Genomic DNA, 26510 nt, shown 5'->3' with positions numbered 1-26510 from the left:
TATTCAAATAAATTAGAATATATATGAATATATTCGAATACATTAAAAGTCTACGAATAAATTAGAATATATACGAATACATTAAAAATCTACGAATAAATTAGAATATATACGAATACATTAGAATATATACGAATAAATTAGAATATATACGAATATATTCGAATACATTAAAAGTCTACGAATAAATTAGATTATATACGAATAAATCCAAATAAATATACAAATGTATTCATATATGTTCTAATGTATTTGTATGTTTGCTGGCCTTTGTTGTAGAAACATCAGAATCAGAAGTAGCTTTATTGCCAGGTGTGTTTTAGCTACCATGTACTTGCATTTAGATTTCATTTGACATGATGCACTTATGTACTTATATTTAACTTAATCAAACACACCTGATTCAGATCATCAGCTCATTAGTCGAGAAAGTAAAGACTTAAAATGGGTGTGTCAGATAAAGGAGACAAAACGTGCAATGTTGGGGATGCTCCAGGAATGTGTTTGGGAATCACTGTCTTAACCCACCCTTAAACCTACCTATACCACCAAACCTGTCCCTAACCTGACCCGTATCCACCTCACTAGCTGCAAAAGAGTTTTGCAATACAATATGATACAATGATACAATATAACAATACATTTTTTGATGTAAGTACATGATAGTTAAGGCCACCTACTATAAAGTGGGAAGTTTAAAGACAGAATAAACATTTTTACAGTTATAATACTCAAGTGCTCAAGTGAATTAAGATATTGCACTAAACAGTGGGAGTATTGCCTTGGGAGGCATTTAACTGTTCGGGAGGGAAATGGCCGGTGGGAAGAAGCTGTTCCTGTGCCTAGATGTTCTAGTGCCCAGTGTACTCGCCAGCCGGAAGGCAACAGTTCAAATAGGTTGTGGCTAGAGTGAGTGGAATCTGATGATTTGACATGCCCTCTTCCTCAGGGGAGTACCAATAATCCTCTCAGCAGTCCGAATTGTCCATTGTAGCCTAATGATTTGGTAGCTGAAGTTGGTGACAAAGTAGGCACAAAGAGCTGAGTTAATTTGGACAGGAGGAGGTTCGGAATAAATGAAATGACATTCTGAAATAAAGAAAACAGACAATATGGAAACACGATCACTACATTGCAGTCCATCCTCGCATCACATTAACGCCATTTATGATTTGGAATACAGACATACACTTCATTCCCACAGACTTAACACAAATCCACATGCTTTACAGTCATGACTGAATAAATCGTACTGGAAGAGGAGCGCACACATGATTATGTAGAAATGTTACTGGTCGTTTGTCTCCAACTGCTCACAAAACTACTAATTGTTATTTTGCCAGAAAAGCTAAAATGGACTAAAATTCTCCCTCCCAGAAACTCACAGGGATTTGGTGTCAGATACATGCTTTCCTCGTTTGTTTTACATTCAAATAAACACTCATTTATACATAGTTTTAACTACAGGTTGTTGCTTTGTCTACAGGTGACATATCCAGGACACAAGACCCTCACGCAGACCATTAAAGTGCCATATGGTCCAGACTCATTCTCTGCCTTGACACACAACTTCCTCCTTCAGCAGAGTGACAAGAGCTCAACAGTATCACCATCACCCCAGTACTGCACCACTCCACATCTGGAAAACACAGCAACAGGACTGAAGATGAACAACAGCACCCCCCTGCTGCCCAGTGTAATCACTGCACTTACCTTATTCATCCTCCAAAGACTGCTGCAGTCCTGAGAGGGAGCAAAGACTTTAAGGACACATTAAGGACAAAGTCATCTGCTTTTCTTGCACATTAATATATTTTAATTTCTTCTGTACTAAATGACGCCATATCTAGCATTGTCAAACATATTACACATGGAGCATGTGAAGACTTGATCCACAGCCTTGTTTGGTGACAGTGGTTGCAGTTCCATGGGGTGTGTTGGCAAGAAATTACCAACAACTGCTCAGCCACTTAGTGGGCATTTGCATGACAGTTTTCAACTAAAAACAGAAAACTTTGGAGGCTTGTCAACAGGTTTCAAAGTGCAAGTTTTTTTTTTGAAAACAATACAGTTGAATGCAAAACCTTTTTAAAAAAAGCAAAGGAAAAACTTTTGTGTTCTTAGCACATTGTCTTGTAACGTACTGTTAGTTTCAAAGTCCTTCTGTATTTCATTTAATGTTTTATAATTATAATGCTGTCAAGTTTAAGAAGCCTGCATATCTGCTTTCAATATTGGAAGACCAGTTGCTACAAAACTGGCATATGAAGATTATATAAATTGAAGGGTATACAGTTTATAACTCTTGGAGAAACTTACTAGTCATGACTGTTTTATGATTTGAAGATTCTGCAGATAGTTTGTCAGGCAAATGATCTTAATCTTTTGTATCTTAATGTGTATTTGCAGCTGTGTAACATGAAGACTGAAAACAACCAAGCCAAAAAACCCAGTGCTCTTTCTACCTCACTCAGTCTCACATCACAAAGATTGGCAGTGCCTTCAATAAACATCATAAACAGGATTTACTGTCAGATTTTTCACATGTATGAATATTTAAAACATTTTAATGAGTTGTGTAACATTGTTGCCAGGAAATAATAAAATAATATTACTTTTGAAAGGAGGAAGGAGTAATAAATGACTTTTTTTGAGTAACGAGCCCAACACTGCTTAAAATGTATTACATATTCACAAGGGGGACCTTAGTATGGGAATGAATATATATTATATTAATCAGTGCTTCCCACACATAGACTTTACTTGGGCAGGCCGCCCTGGTATAATAACGGCTGCCCATATTTGGAGACACATTTTTGCTTTTATTATTTTTATCCTCCTATACTTTTATATCTGCCCAAGATAATAAAACCATCCACGATGAATTATTACAATGTCTACTTCATGGCCTTTATATAAAATGTTTTATATGGTTGCAGGACCTGCAATAGTACAGACATTTCAAAATAAGAGTCCCAGTGTATATTGAGTTTGTTTATAATTAAAAGTCACACGCTAAGTTCTCTTTTTCTTTTGGGCATAATTGGCATTTTGGTTACACAAATTGTATTTAATTTGATTTCCATTTAATTTGACACATATTATTCATTATATAAATTTTACTAGTAAAATATGTGTCCCATTCACTGAAGACACTATGACAGGAAAAGGAGAACCATTTAAATGCATAATAATGCATAATATTAGTATGTATTAAAATTGATTCCAATAAATACAAATACTGTTAAAAGTCACACATTATTTGTTTGTCACATGTAGTAGACAATTTGTGCCATGGGTAATAGGAGGATTTTTCACCCGGCTACCACCGCAAGTATATTCATTCATTATACACAGACTGATATATTTCAAATGTTTATTTCTTTTAATTTTGATGATTGAAGACACCTGGTGCCACACTCTAACCAGCTAATTAACTCAGAACACCTGCAAAGGCCTTTAAATGGTCTCTCAGTCTAGCTTTGTAGGCTACACAATCATGGGGAAGACTGCTGACTTGACAGTTGTCCAAAAGACGACCATTGACACCTTGCACAAGGAGGGCAAGACACAAAAGGTCATTACAAAAGAGGCTGGCTGTTCACAGAGCTCTGTGTCCATTAATAGAGAGGTGAAGGGAAGGAAAAGATGTGGTAGAAAAAAAAAACAAAGTGTACAAGCAATAGGGATAACCACACCCTGGAGAGGATTGTGAAACAAAACCCATTCAAAAATATGGGGGAGATTCACAAAGAGTGGACTGCAGCTGGAGTCAGTGCTTCAAGAACCACTACGCACAGACGTATGCAAGACATGGGTTTCAGCTGTCGCATTCTTGTGTCAAGCCACTCTTGAACAACAGACAGCATCAGAAGCGTCTTGCCTGGGCTAAAGACAAAAAGGACTGGACTGCTGCTGAGTGGTCCAAAGTTATGTTCTCTGATGAAAGTAAATTTTGCATTTCCTTTGGAAATGAGGGTCCCAGAGTCTGAAGGAAGAGAGGAGAGGCACACAATCCACGTTGCTTAAGATCCAGTGTAAAATTTCCACAGTCAGGGATGGTTTGGGGTGCCATGTCATCTGCTGGTGTTGGTCCACTGTGTTTTCTGAGGTCCAAGGTCAACGCAGCCGTATACCAGGAAGTTTTAGAGCACTTCATGCTTCCTGCTGCTGACCAACTTTATGGAGATGCAGATTTCATTTTCCAACAGGACTTGGCACCTGCACACAGTGCCAAAGCTACCAGTATCTGGTTCAAGGACCATGGTATCCCTGTTCTTAATTGGCCAGCAAACTCGCCTGACCTTAACCCCATAGAAAATCTATGGGGTATTGTGAAGAGGAAAATGCGATATGCCAGACCCAACAATGCAGAAGAGCTGAAGGCCACTATCAGAGCAACCTGGGCTCTCATAACACCTGAGCAGTGCCACAGACTGATCGACTCCATGCCACGCCGCATTGCTGCAGTAATTCAGGCAAAAGGAGCCCCAACTAATTATTGAGTGCTGTACATGCTCATACTTTTCAGTTGGCCAAGATTTCTAAAAATCCTTTCTTTGTATTGGTCTTAATATTCTAATTTTCTGAGATACTGAATTTGGAATTTTTCCTTAGTTGTCAGTTGTAATCATCAAAATTAAAAGAAATAAACATTTGAAATATATCAGTCTGTGTGTGGAATGAATCAATATAATATAATTTCACTTTTTGAATGGAATTAGTGAAATAAATCAACTTTTTGATGATATTCTAATTATATGACCAGCACCTGTATAAAAATGCCTTCATTTTAATATATACAGGTGTTTTTATATATTTTATATATACAGGTTTAATATTACACACATTTACATTTCCTGTCTTCTCTAAGAGTGCTTTTACACCCTTCAAAACCTGGTGAGTTCTCTCGACTACTCTCAGTTAATTTAGGCATACGTGAACACGCATCGGATCCGCACCAAAACAATTGCTCCGAGACCACCTGAACAAATTGGCCTTGACCCAACTGCAAACCAACTCTGGGGCGGTTCGCTTGAGATGTGAAAGCTATCTGACCCAATGGACCAATAAACCAAATAGTATTATAATTCATAACGGGAAATGTGCTATATAAAAAGCAGTAGTGTCTGATTTTGTGAGTGAGCACATTAGTTATCACAGAAGCACAATTACACAACATTTTAAGATGAAAATGTGCTCTTTTTGTTTTCAACTCTGTGCTGTCCCGACAAAGCCTTGATTTAACCTCAAGACAGTACTAGGAAATCCAGAGAGAGTGCATTTGAATTTGCTGCAGTGTTAATAAGAATGTAGCATATCATTTAACAGCAGGAATGATGGCTATATTCATTAGAGCCCGACCGATATATCAGCCGGCCGATATTATCGGCCGATATGAGCTAATTGCATTTAAATTGGCATTGGCGTTTATAACGGCCGATGAAACATGAGAAACAGAGTCTCATGCTTCACTCATGTTATGAGTGTTGCATAGTTTGCCCACCAGAGGGAGCTCTGCAACTCCCCAGTTGACAACAGCGCCAGAAATCCACTACAGAAGAAAGCTATCAGCCGAGCCACGGAGATGTCTCTTTTGACGGTGAGTCTGTCATTCGTCATGTGAAATGATTGTAGATTTAGTTCATACACTGTATATAAAAACAGTGTGGTAGTTCTAGCTAACGGTCCTATCATTATCACTTCTAAATATTCTGTAACATCACTTACAGCCGCTAATGCATTGCTATATTAGATTAGCCACAAAGCTAATACCATGTTTATCAGTGGAAGAGTGCGAACGTTAATAAGAGGTCAAACTATAATGTTAGCGTTTAACTTATTCTAAATATATCTGCAGTCATAAGTACGTAATAGGCAATACCTAGTGCTTGACAAAAAAAAAAAAAAAAAAAATTTTATATATATATATATATATATAATTATATATTTTTTTTTCCTCTATATTTCTCATTTTTGCCTATGTAGGAGATCCCGGTTTATTATTATTAGGGCTGGGCGATGTATCGAATGCTTTTGTCACGCGCATTTCTTCAGTAAAGCCGGTTCCCTGATTACCGCTAAATCGATATTGAACGCGATATTGCATGTCTTATCAGTGAACTACGGCTCTGTCTATTAAATGCCGCTTCATTTGAAAGCAGGTGATGGCGATTTAGCGGTAATCAGGGAACCGGCTTTACTGAAGAAATGTGCGTGACAAAAGCATTCGATACATCGCCCAGCCCTAATTATTATTATGATTCTAATGATGACATGAGTAATGATACATGGTGATATTATTAATACACATGCTTATTCTTTCTCTGTCTCTCTTTCTGCCCTACAGATGGCTGAAAAAGGTGAACGCTGTAGCAGCAAAGTGTGGGACTACTTCTGCAAAGATTCCTCTAATGCAGTGTTCTGCAATCTATGTGCTGCTAATGTAAGCCAGGGGTCTATCAAAACAAAACAAACACTTCCAATTTGTGGACTCATCTGAAAACCAAACACAGTGAGCAATATAAAGAGGCACCTTTTATAGTTTAATATTTAATAGATATTTTGCTATTGAATGTTGTGTAAGTTAGGGATGTGTCACGATTTTCGAATATTCAATTAGTCGATTTAATTATAGAATATCGAATAGGTTGTGCGATTGTCGTCTTAAAAAAATACTCATGTTTCCAATGGTGACACGTTCATGTAACCAGAGGGAGGCGCGCGCGCTACCAATAACGCACCTAAAAAGCTGTTAACAGCAGAACATTGACAAGCGTGGCATATAACAGACGTTAAAATCAGTGTTCACACGACACACGTGCCGTCATTCAGGCTGTTCACAATGATATAACGAGTTTGGGCAGACTAAAATCAATATGGCTTGAGGAAAGCTTGCTGCGATAGTCGGTGTTGCCGGTGTTCAGGAACAACATCGGTATCATATTTTGTCACCGCTCCCGAATTGGTGCTAATTTGAAAGTGAAAGTAAAATCCCCTCAGTCATTCATGGTGCGTGTCCACAAAAAGGTGCCGGACTGGAAAAAAGCGAGGCAAACGCCGCGAGCGAGCGACACTGATAGTCCACACTGGCGGAGAGCGAGCGTTTTCAGTTTATTCCTCCGGAAGCTCAACGTAGGAATTAATTGAAAGCGCTCGCTCTGCTTCGCACTGTTATGAATGGCCATGCAGATTTTACTTTCACTTATATTAACGAACATATTAATATGTTTTAGCACATTACAATCATTATATGGTTTGAGTTAAGACAGCATATTCTCCAATGAATTAAACAGTTTATCAATATCATACAGATTGAAAGCGTGAATGGTCTCTCTCCCACTGTTTGTGTGTTGATGCGTGGGTGCGAGGGAGGGGTGCGATTTTCGAATAATAATCGAATAATTCCCAGCGATTTTCGAATATTATTTTTGCTTGAAATGCCCATCCCTAGTGTAAGTGTAGTTTATAGGAAATGGGTCTAATATCCAGTTTATTTTCAAAATCAAAATATCGGCTTATAAATCGGCTCTTTTCGAGTTAATATCGGCATCGGCCCCCAAAAATCCATATCGGTCGCGCTCTAATATTCATATAGTGTCTCGACAGTTAAATAAAGCCACAATAACTCATGGAGCGAACTTGACAATCATCTTGATGATGACACAGAGGAAACTAAGGATAAGACGTCAGTTGTATATACTTGCATGAACACATCTTGGTATGCTTTGAAAGCGAACCAAACCTAGAAGAAAATGCATCACGATAACAAATTAAGTCCCTGTTTCGGAACAAAAAAAGTGTTTTCAAAATGGGGTTTGGATGAAGATGCATGGAAAAGTTCAGAAACATTAAAAGCAACAAAACGTGCTTTGTTTGGATCATTAAACTATACATAATATACTATATCAGTGTTTCCCATACATTGACTAGACTGTGGCGGCCCGCCACATTCTAATTTGTCCCGCCACAGTCTCAAAATGAAACGGAAATTAGTTTTGTCGGGATATTTAAATTATCGTCTGATAATTGCGCTCTTTATGGCAAAAGTGGGAGTCATAGAGCAAAATATGTAGACTAGCACCAATTAAGTTTTCGTGCACTATATTCAAATTAATCTGAAGCCATTCATGTAAGGGAGTGTACATCGTTAAGTTCACGGTCAGAAACTCGTCTTCCCTCCGCTTCAGCTTTCAATCATTCAGTAATCAAACAGTGCAGCGCGTTCGGTAACGACAGTCAGCACGGTAGAACTGTCCAATATGATATATTCCCATTATAATACTTGATATGTAGATAAAGAGCTGTGGATTTGCATAAAATTACTTCATCTTGCTGGAGTTTATTGCCGTTTCTGAACGATAACAGTATGTCTGAACGATAACAGTATGTCTGTTAGATTGCACAACACAAGGACTATGAATTGGCGTCACACGCACAATAACTGGAATTTAAAAAAGTGAGAATAAACATATGATTAATAAACTGTTAGATGCAGTCAGACATACACAGGGATTGTCTTTGTGCCGTGTACTTTTCAATGCGCAGCGCAACTGCACGCTCTGACTCAATATTGCTTCAAGCACATCATTCTGCACCTGGGATGCGCATTAGCTTTTTTTTGCTTAAGTTTTGAAGCGTTTCATATTATCATGGCTACTGAAAGATTATTAATAGCCTATTTTGTTCTGTCGTATCTATCATATCTTGTTGTCCCATTAAAAAGCTGCACAATACATTTAAAATAAATGTCTTTTAATCTTACATTAATATAAATGCATATAATTATTTACATATAAATCTAATATAAACCTTTTTTTCATTTCATAAGAAAATTACTGTGCAAAGAACGCGCACTTTCTTTCAGCTCGTCTCCTTCACTCGTTCCGCCATGTGCCACATGCACGTTGGGATTGTTTACATCTGAGCGCGTGTCCTTTTGACGCAGAATACAGCGGTGTTGTGCATTTTATACAATTGATGGGTAAAGTATTCTTAATTGCCTTATAAAAAAATAATAATTGGTAATAAATTATTATTTACGGTATTCTGAAGTGCCCACGATTACAATATTGTGCATATTCATTAACGCGATTTATCGCATTACCGAATATCGGCACAAGTCTAATACATACAGAGTTGTATATACTAGTGTTGTCACGATACCAAAAGTTTGACTTCGATACGATACCCAACTTAAATATCATGATACCGATACTTAAACAATACTATGGCAAAAACAACAGGAAATAACATATGACAGAACTTCTTTCTTCACCAGTGTGCAGGCTGATAATTCTGGATTTGCGCTTCATTGCTATGAAGTTAGGGTTAGTTTTACTATAATGTTTAATGTTTATTATTTTCATGCTCAATAAAATTGTAAATTATTTGCTGTTATGCTTTTTCACATTTTTTTATACATGTAGGTGTTTTTGACAGTAAGATTATTGTAAATTTTAGATTGCTGTAAATAATTAGAGCAATGTTATTCAAGCATAAATTGGTTTAAAATAACCGTAGCTTATATACCTTCACATATTTATGTATTTTTAAATTAATTTTATTTTTGCAACCAAAAATCATTTATTAAACTTACACTCAATAATACACCTCTTTGCCAAGGTCTGCTTGCATGAGTAAAATAAATAAATAACACTCATTTAATGTCTAAGAGCATAAACATAATGCTGGTATCAGATTCACTAACCTGTCGCTCTTTAAATTCTTTGTACAAATCGGTATTTTTTTCGGCAAGATACTTTGCCAAGTTGGATGCGTTGGCTCCCTTCGCTTGCGTTATTTTGTAACATCTTTTGCAGACGGGCCTTGTGGTGTCTGTGGGCTTGCATTGTAAGCAAAATAATGCCATATTTCGCTTTGTGCATCTGCTTTCTCAACAATTTATGCATGGTCTGCAAGAGCACCTATATTTGCAAACATACCTCTAGTTTCGTCACCATAAAAGCCGTTGCGCAGCTGAGAGGAATAAACACGCACGTGTCTAATGTGCCTTAGAAGCAGCGCGCTGCACGCACACTGCCCCCTGCTGTTGCACATTAGGAAATACAGCTGGCACTCAAAGTACCAGTACTAATAAAATGAAGAACCGGACCGTTTTTAAAAGCAGGGTATCGTGATACCTTTCTAGTACCGGTATATCGTGCAACACTAGTATATACATGACTACATACAGTAGTGATCAAAAGGGGATATTTGAGGGAAGAACTTTGTTAAGGTTATCCTTACATGGTTATCTGACAAAATTGTGTGGCAAAAAAGCCAAACTACAGCCACAGGTTTTATTTTACTATGATTATTTTGTAGTCAATATATGCTTTTTCCTGTGAGCTCTTTTTTTTTTTAAATGCATTTTTCCAGTTTTTATTTTTTTTTTTGTTCATTTTTACATCTGTTCATACATTTTCTTTATATGACTGCATGGCCAAACATAATTTCTGCACAATCATTGCATCATCACAAAACGATTGACTCCAAGCACAGCTACACAAGATCTTTATCATCTTTAATTTTTTATAATATTTGAATACAGGGTGAAGATAGCAATTTTTCTAAGCCAGAGATCACTTTTGCCCACTACTGTATTTATATGCCAGTAATTTATTTGAAGATATGACCTAATACCAATACCATGAATTCAAGTTGATTTCACTCAATTAGCCTACAGGTTTTAATGCAAGGCAAAAATGTCTGAAATGTACATCTATCTCATGGAATTAGTGAACAACCTAATGAGTCATATTAACTTAAATGTAAAAAAATAAAAAAATTGCTAGCAACATGCCACTCCTGTCCGTTTATATTATTCAGTTTTATGTTTAAACATAACTTTACTGTAATCATGTAAAAGTAGCATGTAATCAAACATGCAAAAAAAATGTATTCTACATAGCAGTGGTTATGCTCCATCTATCTATACTCTATATTTTAAGATCATAATAACAACTCAAATCATGTGTATTTATTTGTTGTATGATCCCCTACGTAAAGGATATCATTTTAAAACGATTTCATAATTCATTAATTCACTCACCATTGTCTGTGACAGGTCTGCTCCCTCTCACTCCAGAACAGGAGGAACTGCACTGATGCCGAGCTGTCCATAATGTGCCATTCCAACTGACAGACAGTTTTACAGGGTGGGAGCCCTTCAGCACAGGCAAACTGATCTGTGAACATACAACATGAAGATATTTAAAACAAACAATGGCAAAACTCATTATTTATATTCTATGTTGATATGTTACACTGTGTAAGCCAACCTGCACAAAATTCCCTTAAAAATCCCAGTCAGCAGAAGATTGTGAGTACAACGGGCAGGCAATTCATTTAAAAGTCAAACGGGTTGAAGACCATTCAAATTTAAGTCAAAATATGCTGAAAATGACTCCATTAATGTTCCGTGTCTTGTCACATTCAGTTACTTACATGAATCATACATTTTTCAAAAGAGCCAAATTTTACTGAAAAGTAGTCAAATTTCCATATTAATGTCAATCATTTAACATTTCTATCTTACAGTTTTTTCCAATTGCTAACACACAATTTTTGAAACTAGTCTGGTTTTATCAAAACACTTAACACAATTCACAAAACCACACACCCAAACTGCAAAATACCTCATATATCCTGCAAAATGAAGCACTGCAACCGAAACTACACAGAGCATTATCAAAATCAAACTTTTGCATGAAATGGCACACACTTCATTCATATTACCAGATTTTTGCCTAACCACCTACACACTTTTGGGCATAATGAAAAGCACCCCCATCTTTAGTATGCTTTGCCATAATACTAAAATATGTATCAGATTGTTCACATGCACAGAAATATTTGCAGATAAACACACATGCTGTTGCAACATTTTTATTTTTTTTCCTTCACTACAGTAAACAAGTCAGTACAACATAAGCACAGCAGATATATTTACATGGGACTGAACAAAAATATTCTTACAAAAAAAGTAAACTGAAAAAGAAAATTTCTGAAAAAAAATATATTACAGTAAAAAAAAACAAACAAAAAAAAAAGGCAAGAAAAATAATTAGGCAGCATCTTGCCGCACAGCCGGTTCTGGCCACAACGCCTCGTCAACATCACAGGCAATATCTTCCCTTGCCAGACATCGAGGGAAGAAGCGCCTTGAGTGCCTTATCCATCCCTGAATTGCACCCACATCAATCTCATCACATGCCTCTTCCATGGCCTGCACAAGAGGCATGCGCACAAAGGAGCTGCCGGTCGTATACCTTCCACCGCCATGCCGAAAAGAATTCTTCTATGGGGTTCAGAAATGGTGAGTATGGTGGGAGGTATTGCACGAGAAATGTTGGGTGGTCAGCAAACCAGTTTTGGACTGGGGCTGCACGATGAAAGCTCACGTTGTCCCATACTACAACGTACCGGTTTCTTTGATGGTCTGCATCATTCATACGCTCTGGTGGTATGAGAATGTTGTGAAGTCTGTCCAGAAATGTGAGAATATGGGCTGTGTTGTATGGTCCAAGTTTGGCATGACGGTGGAGGACACCATGCATATTGGAGATGGCAGCGCACATTGTGATGTTCCCACCACGTTGGCCAGGAACATCTATAATGGCTCTGTGGCCAATGAGGTTTCTCCCTCTTCTTCTGGTCTTTGCTAGGTTGAACCCAGCCTCATCTATAAAGATGAACTCATGTGGGATTGCATGAGCATCCATTTCCAGTACTCCCTGAAAACAAAGAACAAAAAAAAAAAAAATCACTCAATATGGTGTTATCCAGTACACTGGGAAACAATGTTGTGTGTAGTGTACTGCAGTCAATATAGTACTTACATCCACATATGCTCGTCTGAACTCTTTGTTTCTTTGAGAGTTTCTCTCAAACGGCACCTTATAAAGTTGTTTCATTCTGATTTGGTTTCGCTTGAGAATGCGAGCCAATGTGGACAGACTAACTCGTTGAATGTTGTTGAATAAGGTGTTGTCTTGGATGATGTGGCTTTGAATTTCTCGTAATCTGATTTCATTATTTTCCAAAACCAAGTTTACAATGGCAGCTTCCTGTACCCCGGTGAACATTTGGCCCCTTCCTCCACCATGGTGTCGTCTCTCAGTCCTTTAGAAAAAATAAAATAAAAATATATATAGGGCTTGGACAATGCAGCCTAAATATTTTCCCCCACAGTAGAGTACATTGTACAGGAAACTTGTACAGTTCATGAAAGGCTGATGTCATACACTAAGTAAACAGGTGTCACCCAACTGATACACTATGACATGGGGTATACTACATGTGTACTACATGAAATTTTGGTTACATACCCGTTCTCCAGTCTAAAGGTCCGGATGACAGAGGCGACAGTAAAACGGCTCAAGTTTGGCTGCACTCTCTGTCCAGCCTCACGCATTGTCAGCCCATGGTTGATGACATGATCTACTAAGGTTGCTCTGATTTCATTTGAAAGTGTTTGTCTTCTTTGGCCATGAACTCCTCTACCTGCTCTACCCCTACCTCTCACTCTTCCTCCCCCTCTTATTCTCAACCTCCCTCTTCCTCTTCCTCTTCCTCTCTCTGCAATGTCTTCCATTGTTGTTGTAAAAAAAAAAGGTTCTCACCTGTGGTCTTTTCATAGTGCTTACATCCTGATTGAAGTGTTAACAATTAACCACTGAGGTGTTTGGCCAGGTGGCACATGTAATTGGCCAATTAGCTCATGTAGTGTCATTTTGAATGGCAGTGTTTTGAAATGGCAAACATGTGACTTTATGTCAGATTGTTGTGTCTTATGCAGAGAACTGTATTTAGTGAATTTAAAAAGTGCTATTTTGAAATGCAAAATGTGTGTAAAACAGAAAAGGTGTTTAGACTTTTGGAGACTTGAGAAGAAGTTTTGCTCTCTGTGTGTCAGTTTAAATAATTGTGCTGTGCATGTCATTTTAGTGTGTTAGCAATTGGAAAAAACTGTAAAACAGTTGTCAAATATTTAACTTGCTTCTTACCTCACGCTGGAATGCTTGACTTCTGTGCCAAAGAGAGGTATACGTAGTGGTTTGTGAAATACCATGTCTTTAAAATAAGAAAACATTTCAGAATCCTAATGCATCATGATTGTCCCAAAGCCTTGTTAATGTGCATAAGGACTTCATCCTAGTCTTTAGAGCTGCTGTATGTAACTTTTTTTGTGTTCAAAATTTAAAAAGATTGTATAATGAGAATGTACTGCATGAATCCATTTTCCAAACCGTGTTTTTGTCTTACCCTGAAACATTATAGTACACTTATAATGAGTGTTTATATTCAGACTATTTCAGACCGGACTGGTAGGACCCGCCGCAGAGTATCACAGTAACTGCAGTGCTTCCCACACAGATTTTACTTGGGCGGGCCACCCACATATTTGGAGACACATTGTTGCTTTTATTATTTTTATCCTCTTATACTTTTATATCCGCGCAAGATAATGAAACCATCCGCGATCGATTCACTAGTCGTTTCGTACCTGCTTGTTATGTGTGCGTTGAACTGTTTACTCCCACTAACATTCAAACGGGCGCTGCATTTTGCAAAGTCACAAGGGGGCGCTGTTGCGTGTTCTACAAGCTCGCGCAACAGCGCTTCAGACTGCTTCAAAGTGATTCTCAATCAATGAAAAGCGCAGATTTATGCCAAGTGATTGCTAATGAACTCAAGTTGATGAATTATTACAATGTGTACTTTATGGCCTTTAAAATGTTTTAGACGATTGTAAGAATCTGAAGGATCAGCCTGCAAAAGTAGGGCTTGTTTATAATTAAAATTACACGCTAAGTTTTTTCTTTTGGGCATAATTGGTATTTTGGTTACACTATAAATTGTATTTAATTTGATTTCCATTTAATTCATAGTAAATTATTGTAGCACAGAAAGAAAAGACTAAGAACATTATTTGACACATGGGCAATTCCAGCGTTATGGACGTGACATTTGGAGTCAAAACTTGAAATATAAACGCTCAAAGAATGCATTTAATAGCAACATATTGAACCGTCTATTTGTATATTCATAACCCCTTACTAAAGGAGTCCAGACATTAGAAAAATGTCAGACTATACAACTGTTTTATATTTTAGATGAGGAAAATATACAGCGTTACGGACGTGACAAAAAAAGTCACTAAGCTTTGGGTGACAACATATTTTTTACGAATTCTGTGAATTACATTGAGCAAACCAAAAGTAATACTGCCCACCGAATGAAGAAGGGTTGGCTCTCCACAGAGCATAAAATAATAATTTTATTTCATTTTTCGTGTTCGCATTAATGAGGAAAAAACAACGTTACGGATGTGACAGTTTTCCGTTACGGACGTGACCGGTCTGAAAGCGGCACAGAAGACTGCTTTAAAAACTGCTTTAAAACTTTCACAGAGACCTCAAGCAGGCATTTAAACCACCAAATATTGAAATCTGGGATACCAGTATGGTAAGACCCCACAATTTATTAACTTTTTACTAAACTTTTTACAACTTTATACTCTGTATTGCAAAAGGTTATAGATTAGACCTATTTCTCATGTTGACAAGCGTGTGCGTTCAAGATTCAATTTAGAGACCATGATTTTCCTTCTTACAGAACTGCTTGCTAAAATACATTGACAAATATTAATGTTTATCATAAAGCAGTTTAAAATCGCAAGTTTTCCCCACAGGTGGACCGATTGAAGTAGCCTACACTATTGCCAATCGCAATCATGTCAGTTTTGTGTGTGAATGAACCCACGGTTTTCGGCTAGTTTCACAGTTTAAAGCGGAGTCTTGAGTCAAAATGATCAAACTTTATTTCAAGTCAAAATTATTGCAATGTTATTAGCCTATTTTGTTAGCTTGATCGCACGGATTGTGATCAAGGCTAGGCCATTCATTTTTTAACCAACAGGTAAAAACGCGACATCCCAATTCCCGAGGGAAATGTCCTATGAGACACAATGCTCTTCTATAAGTTGTACTGTATCATATAGGCCTACCTTTTGATGTTCATATTTCGTTCTGTAAATGAAGGTCTAGGCTACACGGTGCGAATTTTGACGGTCAGAAGATCGTATGTCCACGTCACAAGTGAGTTTATCTGAAAATCGCACGGACGAGGTGATAGGCTATACGACACGATTTTTCGACCTGCCGATTTCCGAAGCAATCGCACAAAGTTCAGTGTGTGTGAGCATGCGAGCAGAGCGCGAGCTCAAATCAGAATAGCCTACCCTTTGACATGCTAAAATAGGCCTATAAGTTTTTTTTTTCTCCTTCATCGACTATAGTTGTTCAAGCCATTAATTACTTAAATACTGGAGAGAATATTATAATTAGCATTTATATAGGACTCAAGCGCAAGCATAAAGCTTGCCAAAGAACTGGCAAAAGAAATTATGAATGTGACAAAAAAAAAAAAAACAGCAAGGAGACATTTTGATTGTTTTTTTTTGTGTTTTTTTTTTTTTTTTTTTTTTTTTTTACAATCTAATGTTTTCTAAATCAGTGTCGGCTGCAAAGATGAAGTTGACATTGGTGACTCTCATCATCTTCGCTGTGGATGTGCAGAATGCACTTTTCATTCGGATTACATAATCAGAGAGTAGCCCATTTCTTTTAGTTTTTAATTATTTCGTTTAAAAGAAGACATTTCGAGCTTTCTATAGATATTTTTCTCGTGTCTGTGAGTCAAGCAGCCTATGCTGAGTTTCGGTTCATTTAGCATATAAGACGCGCTCCAGATCAAGTGATCGCGCCCGCGCATCCATGAATATATTTGCCTCTTATTTATTAAATCCAGGCAATTTGTTGATGAAACATTAAAATTAAGATTCAATTTTTACAAAACAAAATTCACTTTAAAGAAAGGCTTTCTACAAAACAAAACTTAATGAAGCGATCAAAATCATGTCTGACCCACTCCATGGGCCCCATAATACACCCGGCGCAATGCGACGCAAGGCGCAGCGCAAGTGTGTTTGCTAGTTTGCGTCCGGCGCCGTTCGCGTTTTCCCGTTCAGCGCCAAGTCCTTAAATTAGTAAATGCATAGTTAGTGCTCCCATGGGCGTGCTGGTCTAAAAAAAGAGGTGTGTTCAGGCGCATTGCTATTTTAAGGAGCTGAAAATAGACTGCGCCATAGACCAACTCAAACCTGGTCTAAAGTCTAAAGTCAATGGCACAATATTTTTTTGTTAGAGCGCGTTAAGAAACTGCGCCTCTGGGCGCGTCCACAGTGTGCGTTGACTTTGCTTATTGGGATGCGCATCACACAAACATGCCAAATATTAAAAACAAAAGGATTACAGTGTAAAATAATATTATTGCGTAGGCTACATAAATATAAAAATGTAATGATGAATAGTCATTGCGTGTATTAGAATTAGGCTACCTATTTTCAATTCAGCCTATTAATAGTTATAATGATGAATGAAAAAGGCTAATTAATTGAACAATCGAGCCAATACTCATCGCGCGGAGCTATTTGAAAGCCTGCATCCAACGCAGACGACTGAAAGATTGACTGGCCACTTAACAGGTAATTTCAGCAAAACAAACTCGTTGAACTCCTCAGTTGAATCGGTGTGTTTAATAAGTCAGTGTATTTTATAATGTTACGTATTTTCGAATTGTTCAGCCAAATGGAGTACCTGCTCGGCCAAAGAATCGAAAGACGGAGGAGGCATAATAAAGGAGATGTCCTCCGCTGGCGTTAGGTCTGGGGTGGCTGTATGTGGCTTTTCCAGCTTTTCCGCCAACAAATTCTGCCATGTAAATAGCAATCCGCCATGGCTCGAGCGCATCTCGCTCTTAAAGGGAATGGGAGATGACACTGATTGGTTTATTGAACGTTACGCCCATTACTCATTAAGAGAATAGGGACAACCCATTTCAAAAATGCACCCCGGCGCACGGACCGTTTTTCCGTCTTTAAAATAGCAAAAGTGGATTTGGACACGCGCCGTGCGCTTTACACTTTGCGTTTAGATCGTTAAAATAGGTCCCCATGTCTCCAGATGTATTGCGCATCTTATGATGAAATTAAAAAATAAATAACATTATAATAGGCATATTTAAACATAAATATGAAATTAAATATGTTTTCTTTAATGGCTACCAAAGTACAGTAGTACAGAGAAATGTCATGTCGGGATCAAGAGTGGTTCATGAGTCGAGTCGGATAGCTTAATTAATAGAAGCATAATTAATTTTTTAACCTGATAACTGTAGCTCTTGGGCGATCCGCTGTAAAATATCATCTTCAGACAACCCTGTCATGGTACACACTGCTTGACACAACATGCTTGATCAGCTCTTGATCAAGACATGAAATTTCTCTGTACTACTGTACTATATGTGTTGGTAGCCATTAAAGAAAACATATTTAATTTCATATTTGTTTAAATAACCATATTATAATATTTATTTTTAATTTCATCTATTTGATTAAGACAAGTGAACAGCATGACTAAGATAGAATAAGATGCGCATTACATCTGGAGACATGGAGTAGGTCAGACATGATTTTGATCGCTTCATTAAGTTTTGTTTTGTAGAAAGCCTTCTTTAAAGTGAATTTCGTTTTGTAAAAATTGTATCTTAATTTTAATCAATGTTTCATCAACCAACTGTCTTGATTTAATAAATAAGCAACAAATATGGATGCGCGGGCGCGATCACTTGATCTGGAGCGCGTCTTATATGCTAAATGAACCGAAACTCAGCGTATAGGCTGCTTGCCTCACAGACACGAGAAAAATATCTATAGAAAGCTCGAAATGTCTTCTTTTAAACGAAATAATTCAAAACGAAAAGAAATGGGCTACTCTCTTATTATGTAATCCGAATGAAAAGTGCATTCTGCACATCCACAGCGAAGATGATGAGAGTCACCAATGTCAACACTTTGCAGCCGACACTGATTTAGAAAACATTAGATTATTAAAAAAAATAAATAAATAAATAAAATATTAAAATGTCTCCTTTTTTTTTTTTTTGGTCAAATTCATAATCATTTCTTTTGCCGGTTCTTTATGGCAAGCCCTATGTGTGTGAATGTGAATAATCAACTAATCAATGTGATTAGTCCACTTATGGCTTGAACAACTAGTCGGAAAAAAAAAAACTTATTTCACATAGGCCTATTTTCTATCCAGCATGTCAAAGGCTATTCTGATTTGAGCTCGCGCTCCGCTCGCATGCTCACACACACATACACACACTGAACTTTGTGCGATTGCTTCGGAAATCGGCAGGTCGAAAAATCGTGTCATATATCACCTCTTCAGATAAACTCACTCTTGACGTGTGCGTGGACATACGATCTTCCGACCAATTCGCACCGTGTACGCCCGCTTAACTGCCAAGAGGAAGAGAAGATCGGTTCATGTGCGCCTGATCCGCCGCTTACAGGCGCTGCAGCTAATCTGTCACGCGCCATAGGCTATTAAAGAGCGACATCTATTGCTTGAATTTTGTTATAAAATCGACTGAATTTGAAAGTTAAACCTTTTTCATATTAAAACTAACAAAGCACAAAGAGTATTGCGATAATTGGATATGTTCTGATATGGTAAGCCTGAAACAGATGATAGCAATATAAAGAAGCAAACTCATAGGATTTAATATGAAGCGTCCGTAACGGTCACGTCCGTAACGCTTATTATGGTTGTTCAGAGCAACGTAGTGAAATTAATTGTTGATCCCAATAAGCATAAACATAATTTAGCTTTGCATATAAAGTTTCAAGTTATTTGCATTTATAATTGTTATATGACATAAACTTAATCTTTAAAACGTTACGGACGTGACAGAGCACTGAAGCGTCATGACCTCTTTATTCCAGCCCTTATAAATTCAACAGGCAGTGCTGTTATGACTAAATGAGTGTATTTATTTCTCAGGCATGCCTCCATCTTTCTACACAATGCTTACTGTTAAAATAAAGTTTAAAAAGGGGGGGTCTTTGATCCCTTTTTTGAAAGCATGAAATATGGTGGGTTGAAAATTAAATTTAAGCATTGTTGCTTACCACATATATTGTGGATAAACAAGGCAATTTTCTTAAAATTTCTGTTAGAGCACATTATTACAGTATATTACAGACCTAAATGGACAATTTAAAAAGGGTTTTGTTCTTTTGGTTAAAACTTTTTTTTTCATGGTAAAGTTGACATTTGCGTGGAATTGCTCACATATTATTCATTTTATAAATTTTACTAGTAAAATCTGTGTCCCATTCACTGAGAGAGACACTATATGACAGCAAGGACAACATAGGAAAATGTGAACCATTTAAATGCTGTAATTTTGCATAATTTACAATGCATAATGCTGCATAATATTAGTATGTAAATAAATGAAATATATTATTTAATTAAAATTAATTTCGATAAATAAAAATACTGTTAAAGATCACACAATTTTTTTGCCATGGGTAATAGGATTTTTCGCCCGGCTACCACCGCAAATATTTCAAACCTGTGGGAAGCACTGAACTGCGTAAATTGCCATAGACATACACAGAAAAAAGTAGCCCCGGCTACAATGTTCTTCCGCAAGACGCGTGCAGTTCTGTTTATTAACCGCTAGAGGGCCAAAAATCACGGACCGCAGATTGTACTTGAACTAATATTAAAATGTACAAATTGTACAAGAACATTTTAAAAGTCACTGGTCGCTACCTACTGGCAAAAGCAAACCATTTAATTACATTATGAAAATATAGTATAGTAGGGCTCAACTAAAGTTGTATTCGTTGGCAAAATGCTAGCTAATGCTAGTATTGTTATACAAATTGTTTTTAGAATAAAAAGTAAGTTCGATTCAGTGGAAATAACGCTAACAACGTTAAAATCAAAACAAGTCAACCATATCAGGCTTAATAACAGTCCCAAGTTTTTATATCGATGAAGGTTATCATAACACTTTACATAGATTCTTACATTAAGGAGATGATGTATTTGTATTCACTCTTCCCAGGAGCGCTGCACATGGTGCGAAGCCAGGAGGTCTGAGGTTTTTTTTTTTTTTTTTTTTTTGAGAAGGCGTTATTCTCATAATTTCATTCACTGTGACCCTGTCCAAAGACTGTCCTCTCAACCCCCCCCCACTCCAAAAACAGGGAACAAGTACAATAGTACCAATACCAAAAGTAGAACTGGTTGACAGAAGTGTCAATTTTGCGTGATACAAGGGGAATGATAACAATACTGTTGCACTACTACAAAGTGTATTTTTTTGGCTGTTTTTCCTTGCAGCCTTCAGCCTTTGCTCAAACAAATCTGCTGTATGTCCTCCATTGTTGTTTATGGTCACTTTCTTCACGCGAGAATTAAGTCGATTGCTACTTTTTGGCGTACACCACCCCTATCAAGTGAAGCCGACTTTCCACTGCACACGACAAAGACAGCCGTTGGACCGGAAGTCATGAATTTTCAATGGAGAGTAGTACGTGGTCTGCATGGAGTTCCGATCATATGCAAATGTGGAAATTTCGGATCCGATTTGAGATTCGGATGCGTTGAAATATTTGAACTTCTGCGGCTAGACCGTATGCAACCGGCCGACCGAATATGATGTATTCTAATCAAAATTATGAGCGCGAAGATAGAATTACCAATATTTTAACACTTTAATGTTATTCTGTAAACACTATTTCTTTCAAATGGTGGTTATTAATAATTCTGTCAATAAAAGATGATATTTTATGATTATTAAATCTTTTTTTACATATTAGCTCTATAAAATCTACTATTATGTTTTTTTTTTATTATTTTAGATGTATTGAGGGTCATTTGCTTTGTATGGATATATTCATACATGCATTAACGTTACAATCAATTCAGTTTACCATGGTGGTTGCTGGGTAACGGTTGCTTCACTACCAATTTCAAAGTTCTGCGCGGTTGCCGCTAGGGGGCGAAATGCGACAATCGGATGCGAATGTCGTGCGCAGTGGAAAGGAGGCTTAAGAGTACTGTTGGCGGTGGGAATGCAAGCCGGATTAGAGTTTACTAGTGGTTAAACAGATCACAAAACTCATGGTTCGGATCATATCATGGTTATTAAGTCACGGATCGGCAAAAAAAAAAAAAAAAAAGAAGAAGAAATTGGGGGGTGGGGGCTAACTTTGCATTTATTACTAAGCCCACTTTAACTACTCTGATACCGCAGCAGAAACTAATACATTATTAAAGGCAAGTGAAAAATACTGTACATCAATAGACCCTTTTCACAGTGACGTCAGTTAACTTCCGCCTGTCCGCAAAGCAGTGTATCAGTTGTTCAGTCTTACCTTCGCGCCGGCGACTTCTCGGGAAAATGCTTTAATAACTTTAAATGCGAACTGTTTGTGTCAAGAATTTACACATTCGGGTTCTTCTGGTAATGATATTTATTATTTCCTTTCTGTAACTGCCTTGGTAGGGTTTCCACGAGCAGAAACTTTAGCAATGTTGTGTCCGTGAATTGCTGTCAGAGTTTTATCACAACGATTGTGTGTCCACACAAATCTGTTAGCCTATTTGGAATAACAAGAACATTGTACCGCAGTAAAGATAGTTTGCGGTTTGATATTCAGATTTCTTTTGGCTATAAATACGCAGTGCGCTGTCATAGACATGCAAATAATACCGAATATCGTTCTCCATGATTTGTGAATTAAGGTGACGCTGTCCTTTGGGCTGAAATCAGGGTTTTTTTTTCGTAGTGACTCAATTTTATAATGGCTATAGCTCCAAATGTTGGACACTTAGAGGAATGAAACTGGTGTCATCTTCACCAGCTTGATCTGTGAATTTTTTCACAGCAAAGCTCTTGTCCGTAAACCCCTTGGTAAGACCGCCAGTAAGGAATGTGAAATAAAGGCGTTCTTCATGTTTAACGTCTATTACCAATGAACAGGCAGACTGCTGGAATAAAATAACATTGTTTTAGGTCGAGCTCGATTTGTGAAAACTTTCACAATAGCATTTTATCTCGTGGTCGTGTTTCTCTTTGCTCTGCCCCCCATTTTTTGTATAATATGATATATATATATATATATATATATATATATATATATTTATTATATAAATGACCTTGTACAGATAATGTACATCACTATTCTCATTTTTGAAACTTTCACAGTTCAGTACGGGTCAGCTGACCCATCCCAGGGTCACTAGCATTACTTTTCTGATCTGTGAAAACTTTCACAGTTCGTTACGGGTCAGCTGACCCTTCCCTGGGTCATGTACATCACTATTCTGACCTGTGAAAACTTTCACAGTTCAGTACGGGTCAGCTGACCCATCCCTGGGTCACTAGCATTACTTTTCTGATCTGTGAAATCCTTCACAGTTCAGTACGGGTCAGCTGACCCTTCCCTGGGTCATGTACATCACTATTCTGACCTGTGAAAACTTTCACAGTTCAGTACGGGTCAGCTGACCCATCCCAGGGTCACTAGCATCACTATTCTGATCTGTGGAAACTTTCACAGTTCAGTGCGGGTCAGCTGACCCTTCCCTGGGTCATGTACATAACTTTTCTGATCTGTGAAAACTTTCACAGTTCAGTACGGGTCAGCTGACCCATCCCTGGGTCACTAGCATCACTTTTCTGATCTGTGAAAACTTTCACAGTTCAGTACAGGTCAGCTGACCCTTCCCAGGGTCACTAGCATCACTATTCTGATCTGTAAAAGGTTATTTTATTCCAGCAGTCTGCCTGTTTATTGGTAATAGACGTTAAACATGAAGAACGCCTTTATTTCACATTCCTTACTGGCGGTCTTACCAAGGGGTTTACGGACAAGAGCTTTGCTGTGAAAAAATTCACAGATCAAGCTGGTGAAGATGACACCAGTTTCATTCCTCTAAGTGTCCAACATTTGGAGCTATAGCCATTATAAAATTAAGAGTCGCTATGAAAAAAAAAACTGATTTCGGCCCAAAGGACAGCGTCACCTTAATTCACAAATTATGGAGAACGATATTTGGTATTATTTGCATGTCTATGACAGCGCACTGCGTATTTATAGCCAAAAGAAATCTGAATATCAAACCGCAAACTATCTTTACTGCGGTGAACATTGTCTTTAAAAACAAATCTTTGTTTTTAGAAATTGGTAGGCTATAATAATGGATATTGTTCTTGTGAGATTTATATATGAGTAATGGACACCTGGAAGTAACACATCAACATATAATACTCCGAAGAATTAATAATGTGAAGATTTGAGAATTTTACATCATACCAGTTTAAACTGAACTGCTGCAATATATTAAGAGTGTATAATCTGTAAGGAGTGTATTGAAAATACAAAACGGCCTATGTGTTCATTTAATGTTATTCCCTGGAGAAATAATTTGATTTCGTTCATTTAATGCTGCTATAACAATACTATTGTAAATCCTCTGTATATTTTTGTATGCGACGATCTTGTTCTGCAATAAAGAGATGAATGATGATGATTTTTTTACTATGGTAAAAATGCCATGTACATGAGTCAGTTTTTACATTACAGTCTTCATGTAGAAATAGTATTATATTAAACAATTTGCATTATTATGCGTCATATTTATCGAAATAAAAGTATAAAAATAGACTTTGATATTTAAAAAGAATAAGCTTATGTTGATCTTCATTGTACATAGGCCTGTAGGCACTGAAATAAGTAGTACATTAAGCTTTGAATGATTAGTTTTTTAATGCATGTAAATGTTGGAAACATGCGTTTATTTCACAAATGTATATAAACAGCCTCATCTGCAATAAAGACAGCAAAGTTTGCAAGATATGGGCAGCAAATTGCATGGCTTCAGTAACTGTTACGTATTCAACTCCTCCGACTTCAAGCAGCAAATCGCGCCGATCGGTAAGTTTGTTTGAGATCTGCGGCTGCCAAATACCTCACCTTGAATGTACATGAAATTAGGCGACGACAGTTATCCTTTAACCAAATTTGTGGCATATGTACAAATATTGAGTGCACTTCATTCGAGTCGCGCTAGTATTCCACTATGCTGACGGAAGTGAGGATACACTGCTTCGAGTCCTAACGGAAGCTGTGTGACGTCATGTGAAAAGGGTCTATTGCAAGCAGAGATAAATACAACAAAGTTACAAATAAAGTATAAGGTCTAACTGTAGTATTAATTTTCGTGTACATAAATGTAATAATTAAATGTAAAATGACACTGTTCACTGGATAAATTTAATATAGATAAATCTTTGTTAAAGCTGTGTTTTGTTGTTAGATTTACATGACAGACAACAGCAGGTATTTATAGGTTGCTGTCACTTTAAAAGTAAGACCCCATGAACGCTCACATCCAATAGATACACATCTGAATTCTCACCTTGTTCAATTAAGACATAACCAAATGTTTTAGCAATGTATATGCGGGTTGTTTTGAACGAGCTATAAAACGGGGACATAACACCAAAAACCGGGACTATCCCACTGATCAGTCACCCTAGTTTATGTTCGCTGATCAATGTTTATATCTGAATAAAAGACTAAATTCAATCTGTTCATCATAAAGCGATCATGTCTGTTTTTTACAGTCTATGGTTTAGACTAAACAATTCATGGGTTAGTTTTACGATCTCTTTAATGATTTTTTTGAAGCGTCAAAGTGCGTAGCTGTAAATAAAGAGTAAGAACTGTCTCAGATTTGATTACAACTAACTTAATTTGTTTTCCGCAGATAAACGAAAGTTTTGCGGGTTTGGAACAACACGAATGTGAGTAAAATGATGACAATTTTATTTTTTGGGTAAATAACCCTTCAAGGCAGCAAATGCGACCACGCTAAGTTTGTTAGCTACATCAAGCGAGAGAGAACTAACGTTAAGTTACCCAAGTTCAGTGACAAACAACGCTCTGACTATTATTTCACATGACTGTACACAACTTACCTGGGCAAAGACAACGAACAAGCAAGGAAGAGACGAGCAGTAAAAAAACGAAGGCCTACATTTCAGTTAGCAACAACTCTCCGAACTCACACAAGCGCCAATCATGTGCAATCACATGCCTATGACGCGGGAATTAAGCGGGTGCACTTGGTAGTTACGTAACCAAATATTTACACCGACCAAACTAATAATTCAAGAGACACCGACAAAAAAAAGCAGCCCTTGCAGTGTAGCTGCAGAATACATTCTGATCCAATAAGGCTGAACATCAAGGACCATGACCAAAATTTCATAACATCCCTTCAGGGCAATTTGAGCCTGTATAAACAACCCCTTCCGGTTTCAAAAGGGCCTGTGAAATGATGCATTTCTGTTTTAAAACCATGAAGAAATGAAGCAAGCGGAAGAATGACTAAAGTTTTGCATCGGGTCAGGAAAGAAAGGTTATTGAAAGAAAAAAAAGTAGAGCTAATATTTCTTTCCATGAACTAAATATTTCTGCAGGTGGCAGTATTGCTCTTTCTCACAGCCTCATTGTCTCTCATATATAAGAACTCTAAAGTTATTCTTTCTTTCCACAACGCCTTTCT

At 37.3% G+C, this 26510-nt stretch overlaps 1 protein-coding gene and 2 long non-coding RNA genes across 5 annotated transcripts in view; 2 read left to right on the top strand and 1 right to left on the bottom strand.

Moving 5' to 3' along the window:
* Window positions 1–3138, top strand: part of cpm (carboxypeptidase M) — a 51722-nt gene extending 48584 nt beyond the window's left edge. Inside the window, exon 9 of one of the 3 annotated variants that reach the window (XM_067392250.1) lies at window positions 1487–3138. In XM_067392250.1, the coding sequence (XP_067248351.1) occupies window positions 1487–1747 (261 nt within the window). In that variant the 3' untranslated portion in view covers window positions 1748–3138. The remainder of the gene's footprint in view (window positions 1–1486) is intronic. The other 2 variants (XM_067392251.1, XM_067392253.1) reach the window with 2 other exon arrangements.
* Window positions 69–26056, bottom strand: LOC137024563 (uncharacterized). The gene is made up of 4 exons (XR_010895721.1): window positions 25921–26056; window positions 14010–14076; window positions 11054–11189; window positions 69–1089 (listed from the first exon to the last, which is right to left on the bottom strand). It is a non-coding gene; the product is annotated as an uncharacterized lncRNA (long non-coding RNA).
* On the top strand, window positions 5564–11467 carry LOC137024564 (uncharacterized). The gene is made up of 3 exons (XR_010895722.1): window positions 5564–5602; window positions 6350–6445; window positions 11069–11467. It is a non-coding gene; the product is annotated as an uncharacterized lncRNA (long non-coding RNA).
* Window positions 26057–26510: the final 454 nt, after the last annotated feature.

The sequence above is a fragment of the Chanodichthys erythropterus genome, chromosome 8 (assembly GCF_024489055.1).
Source record: "Chanodichthys erythropterus isolate Z2021 chromosome 8, ASM2448905v1, whole genome shotgun sequence".
Taxonomy (NCBI): domain Eukaryota; kingdom Metazoa; phylum Chordata; class Actinopteri; order Cypriniformes; family Xenocyprididae; genus Chanodichthys; species Chanodichthys erythropterus.
Note: the sequence above shows the minus strand (reverse complement) of the source record. Positions and strands in the feature narration are given on the sequence as shown.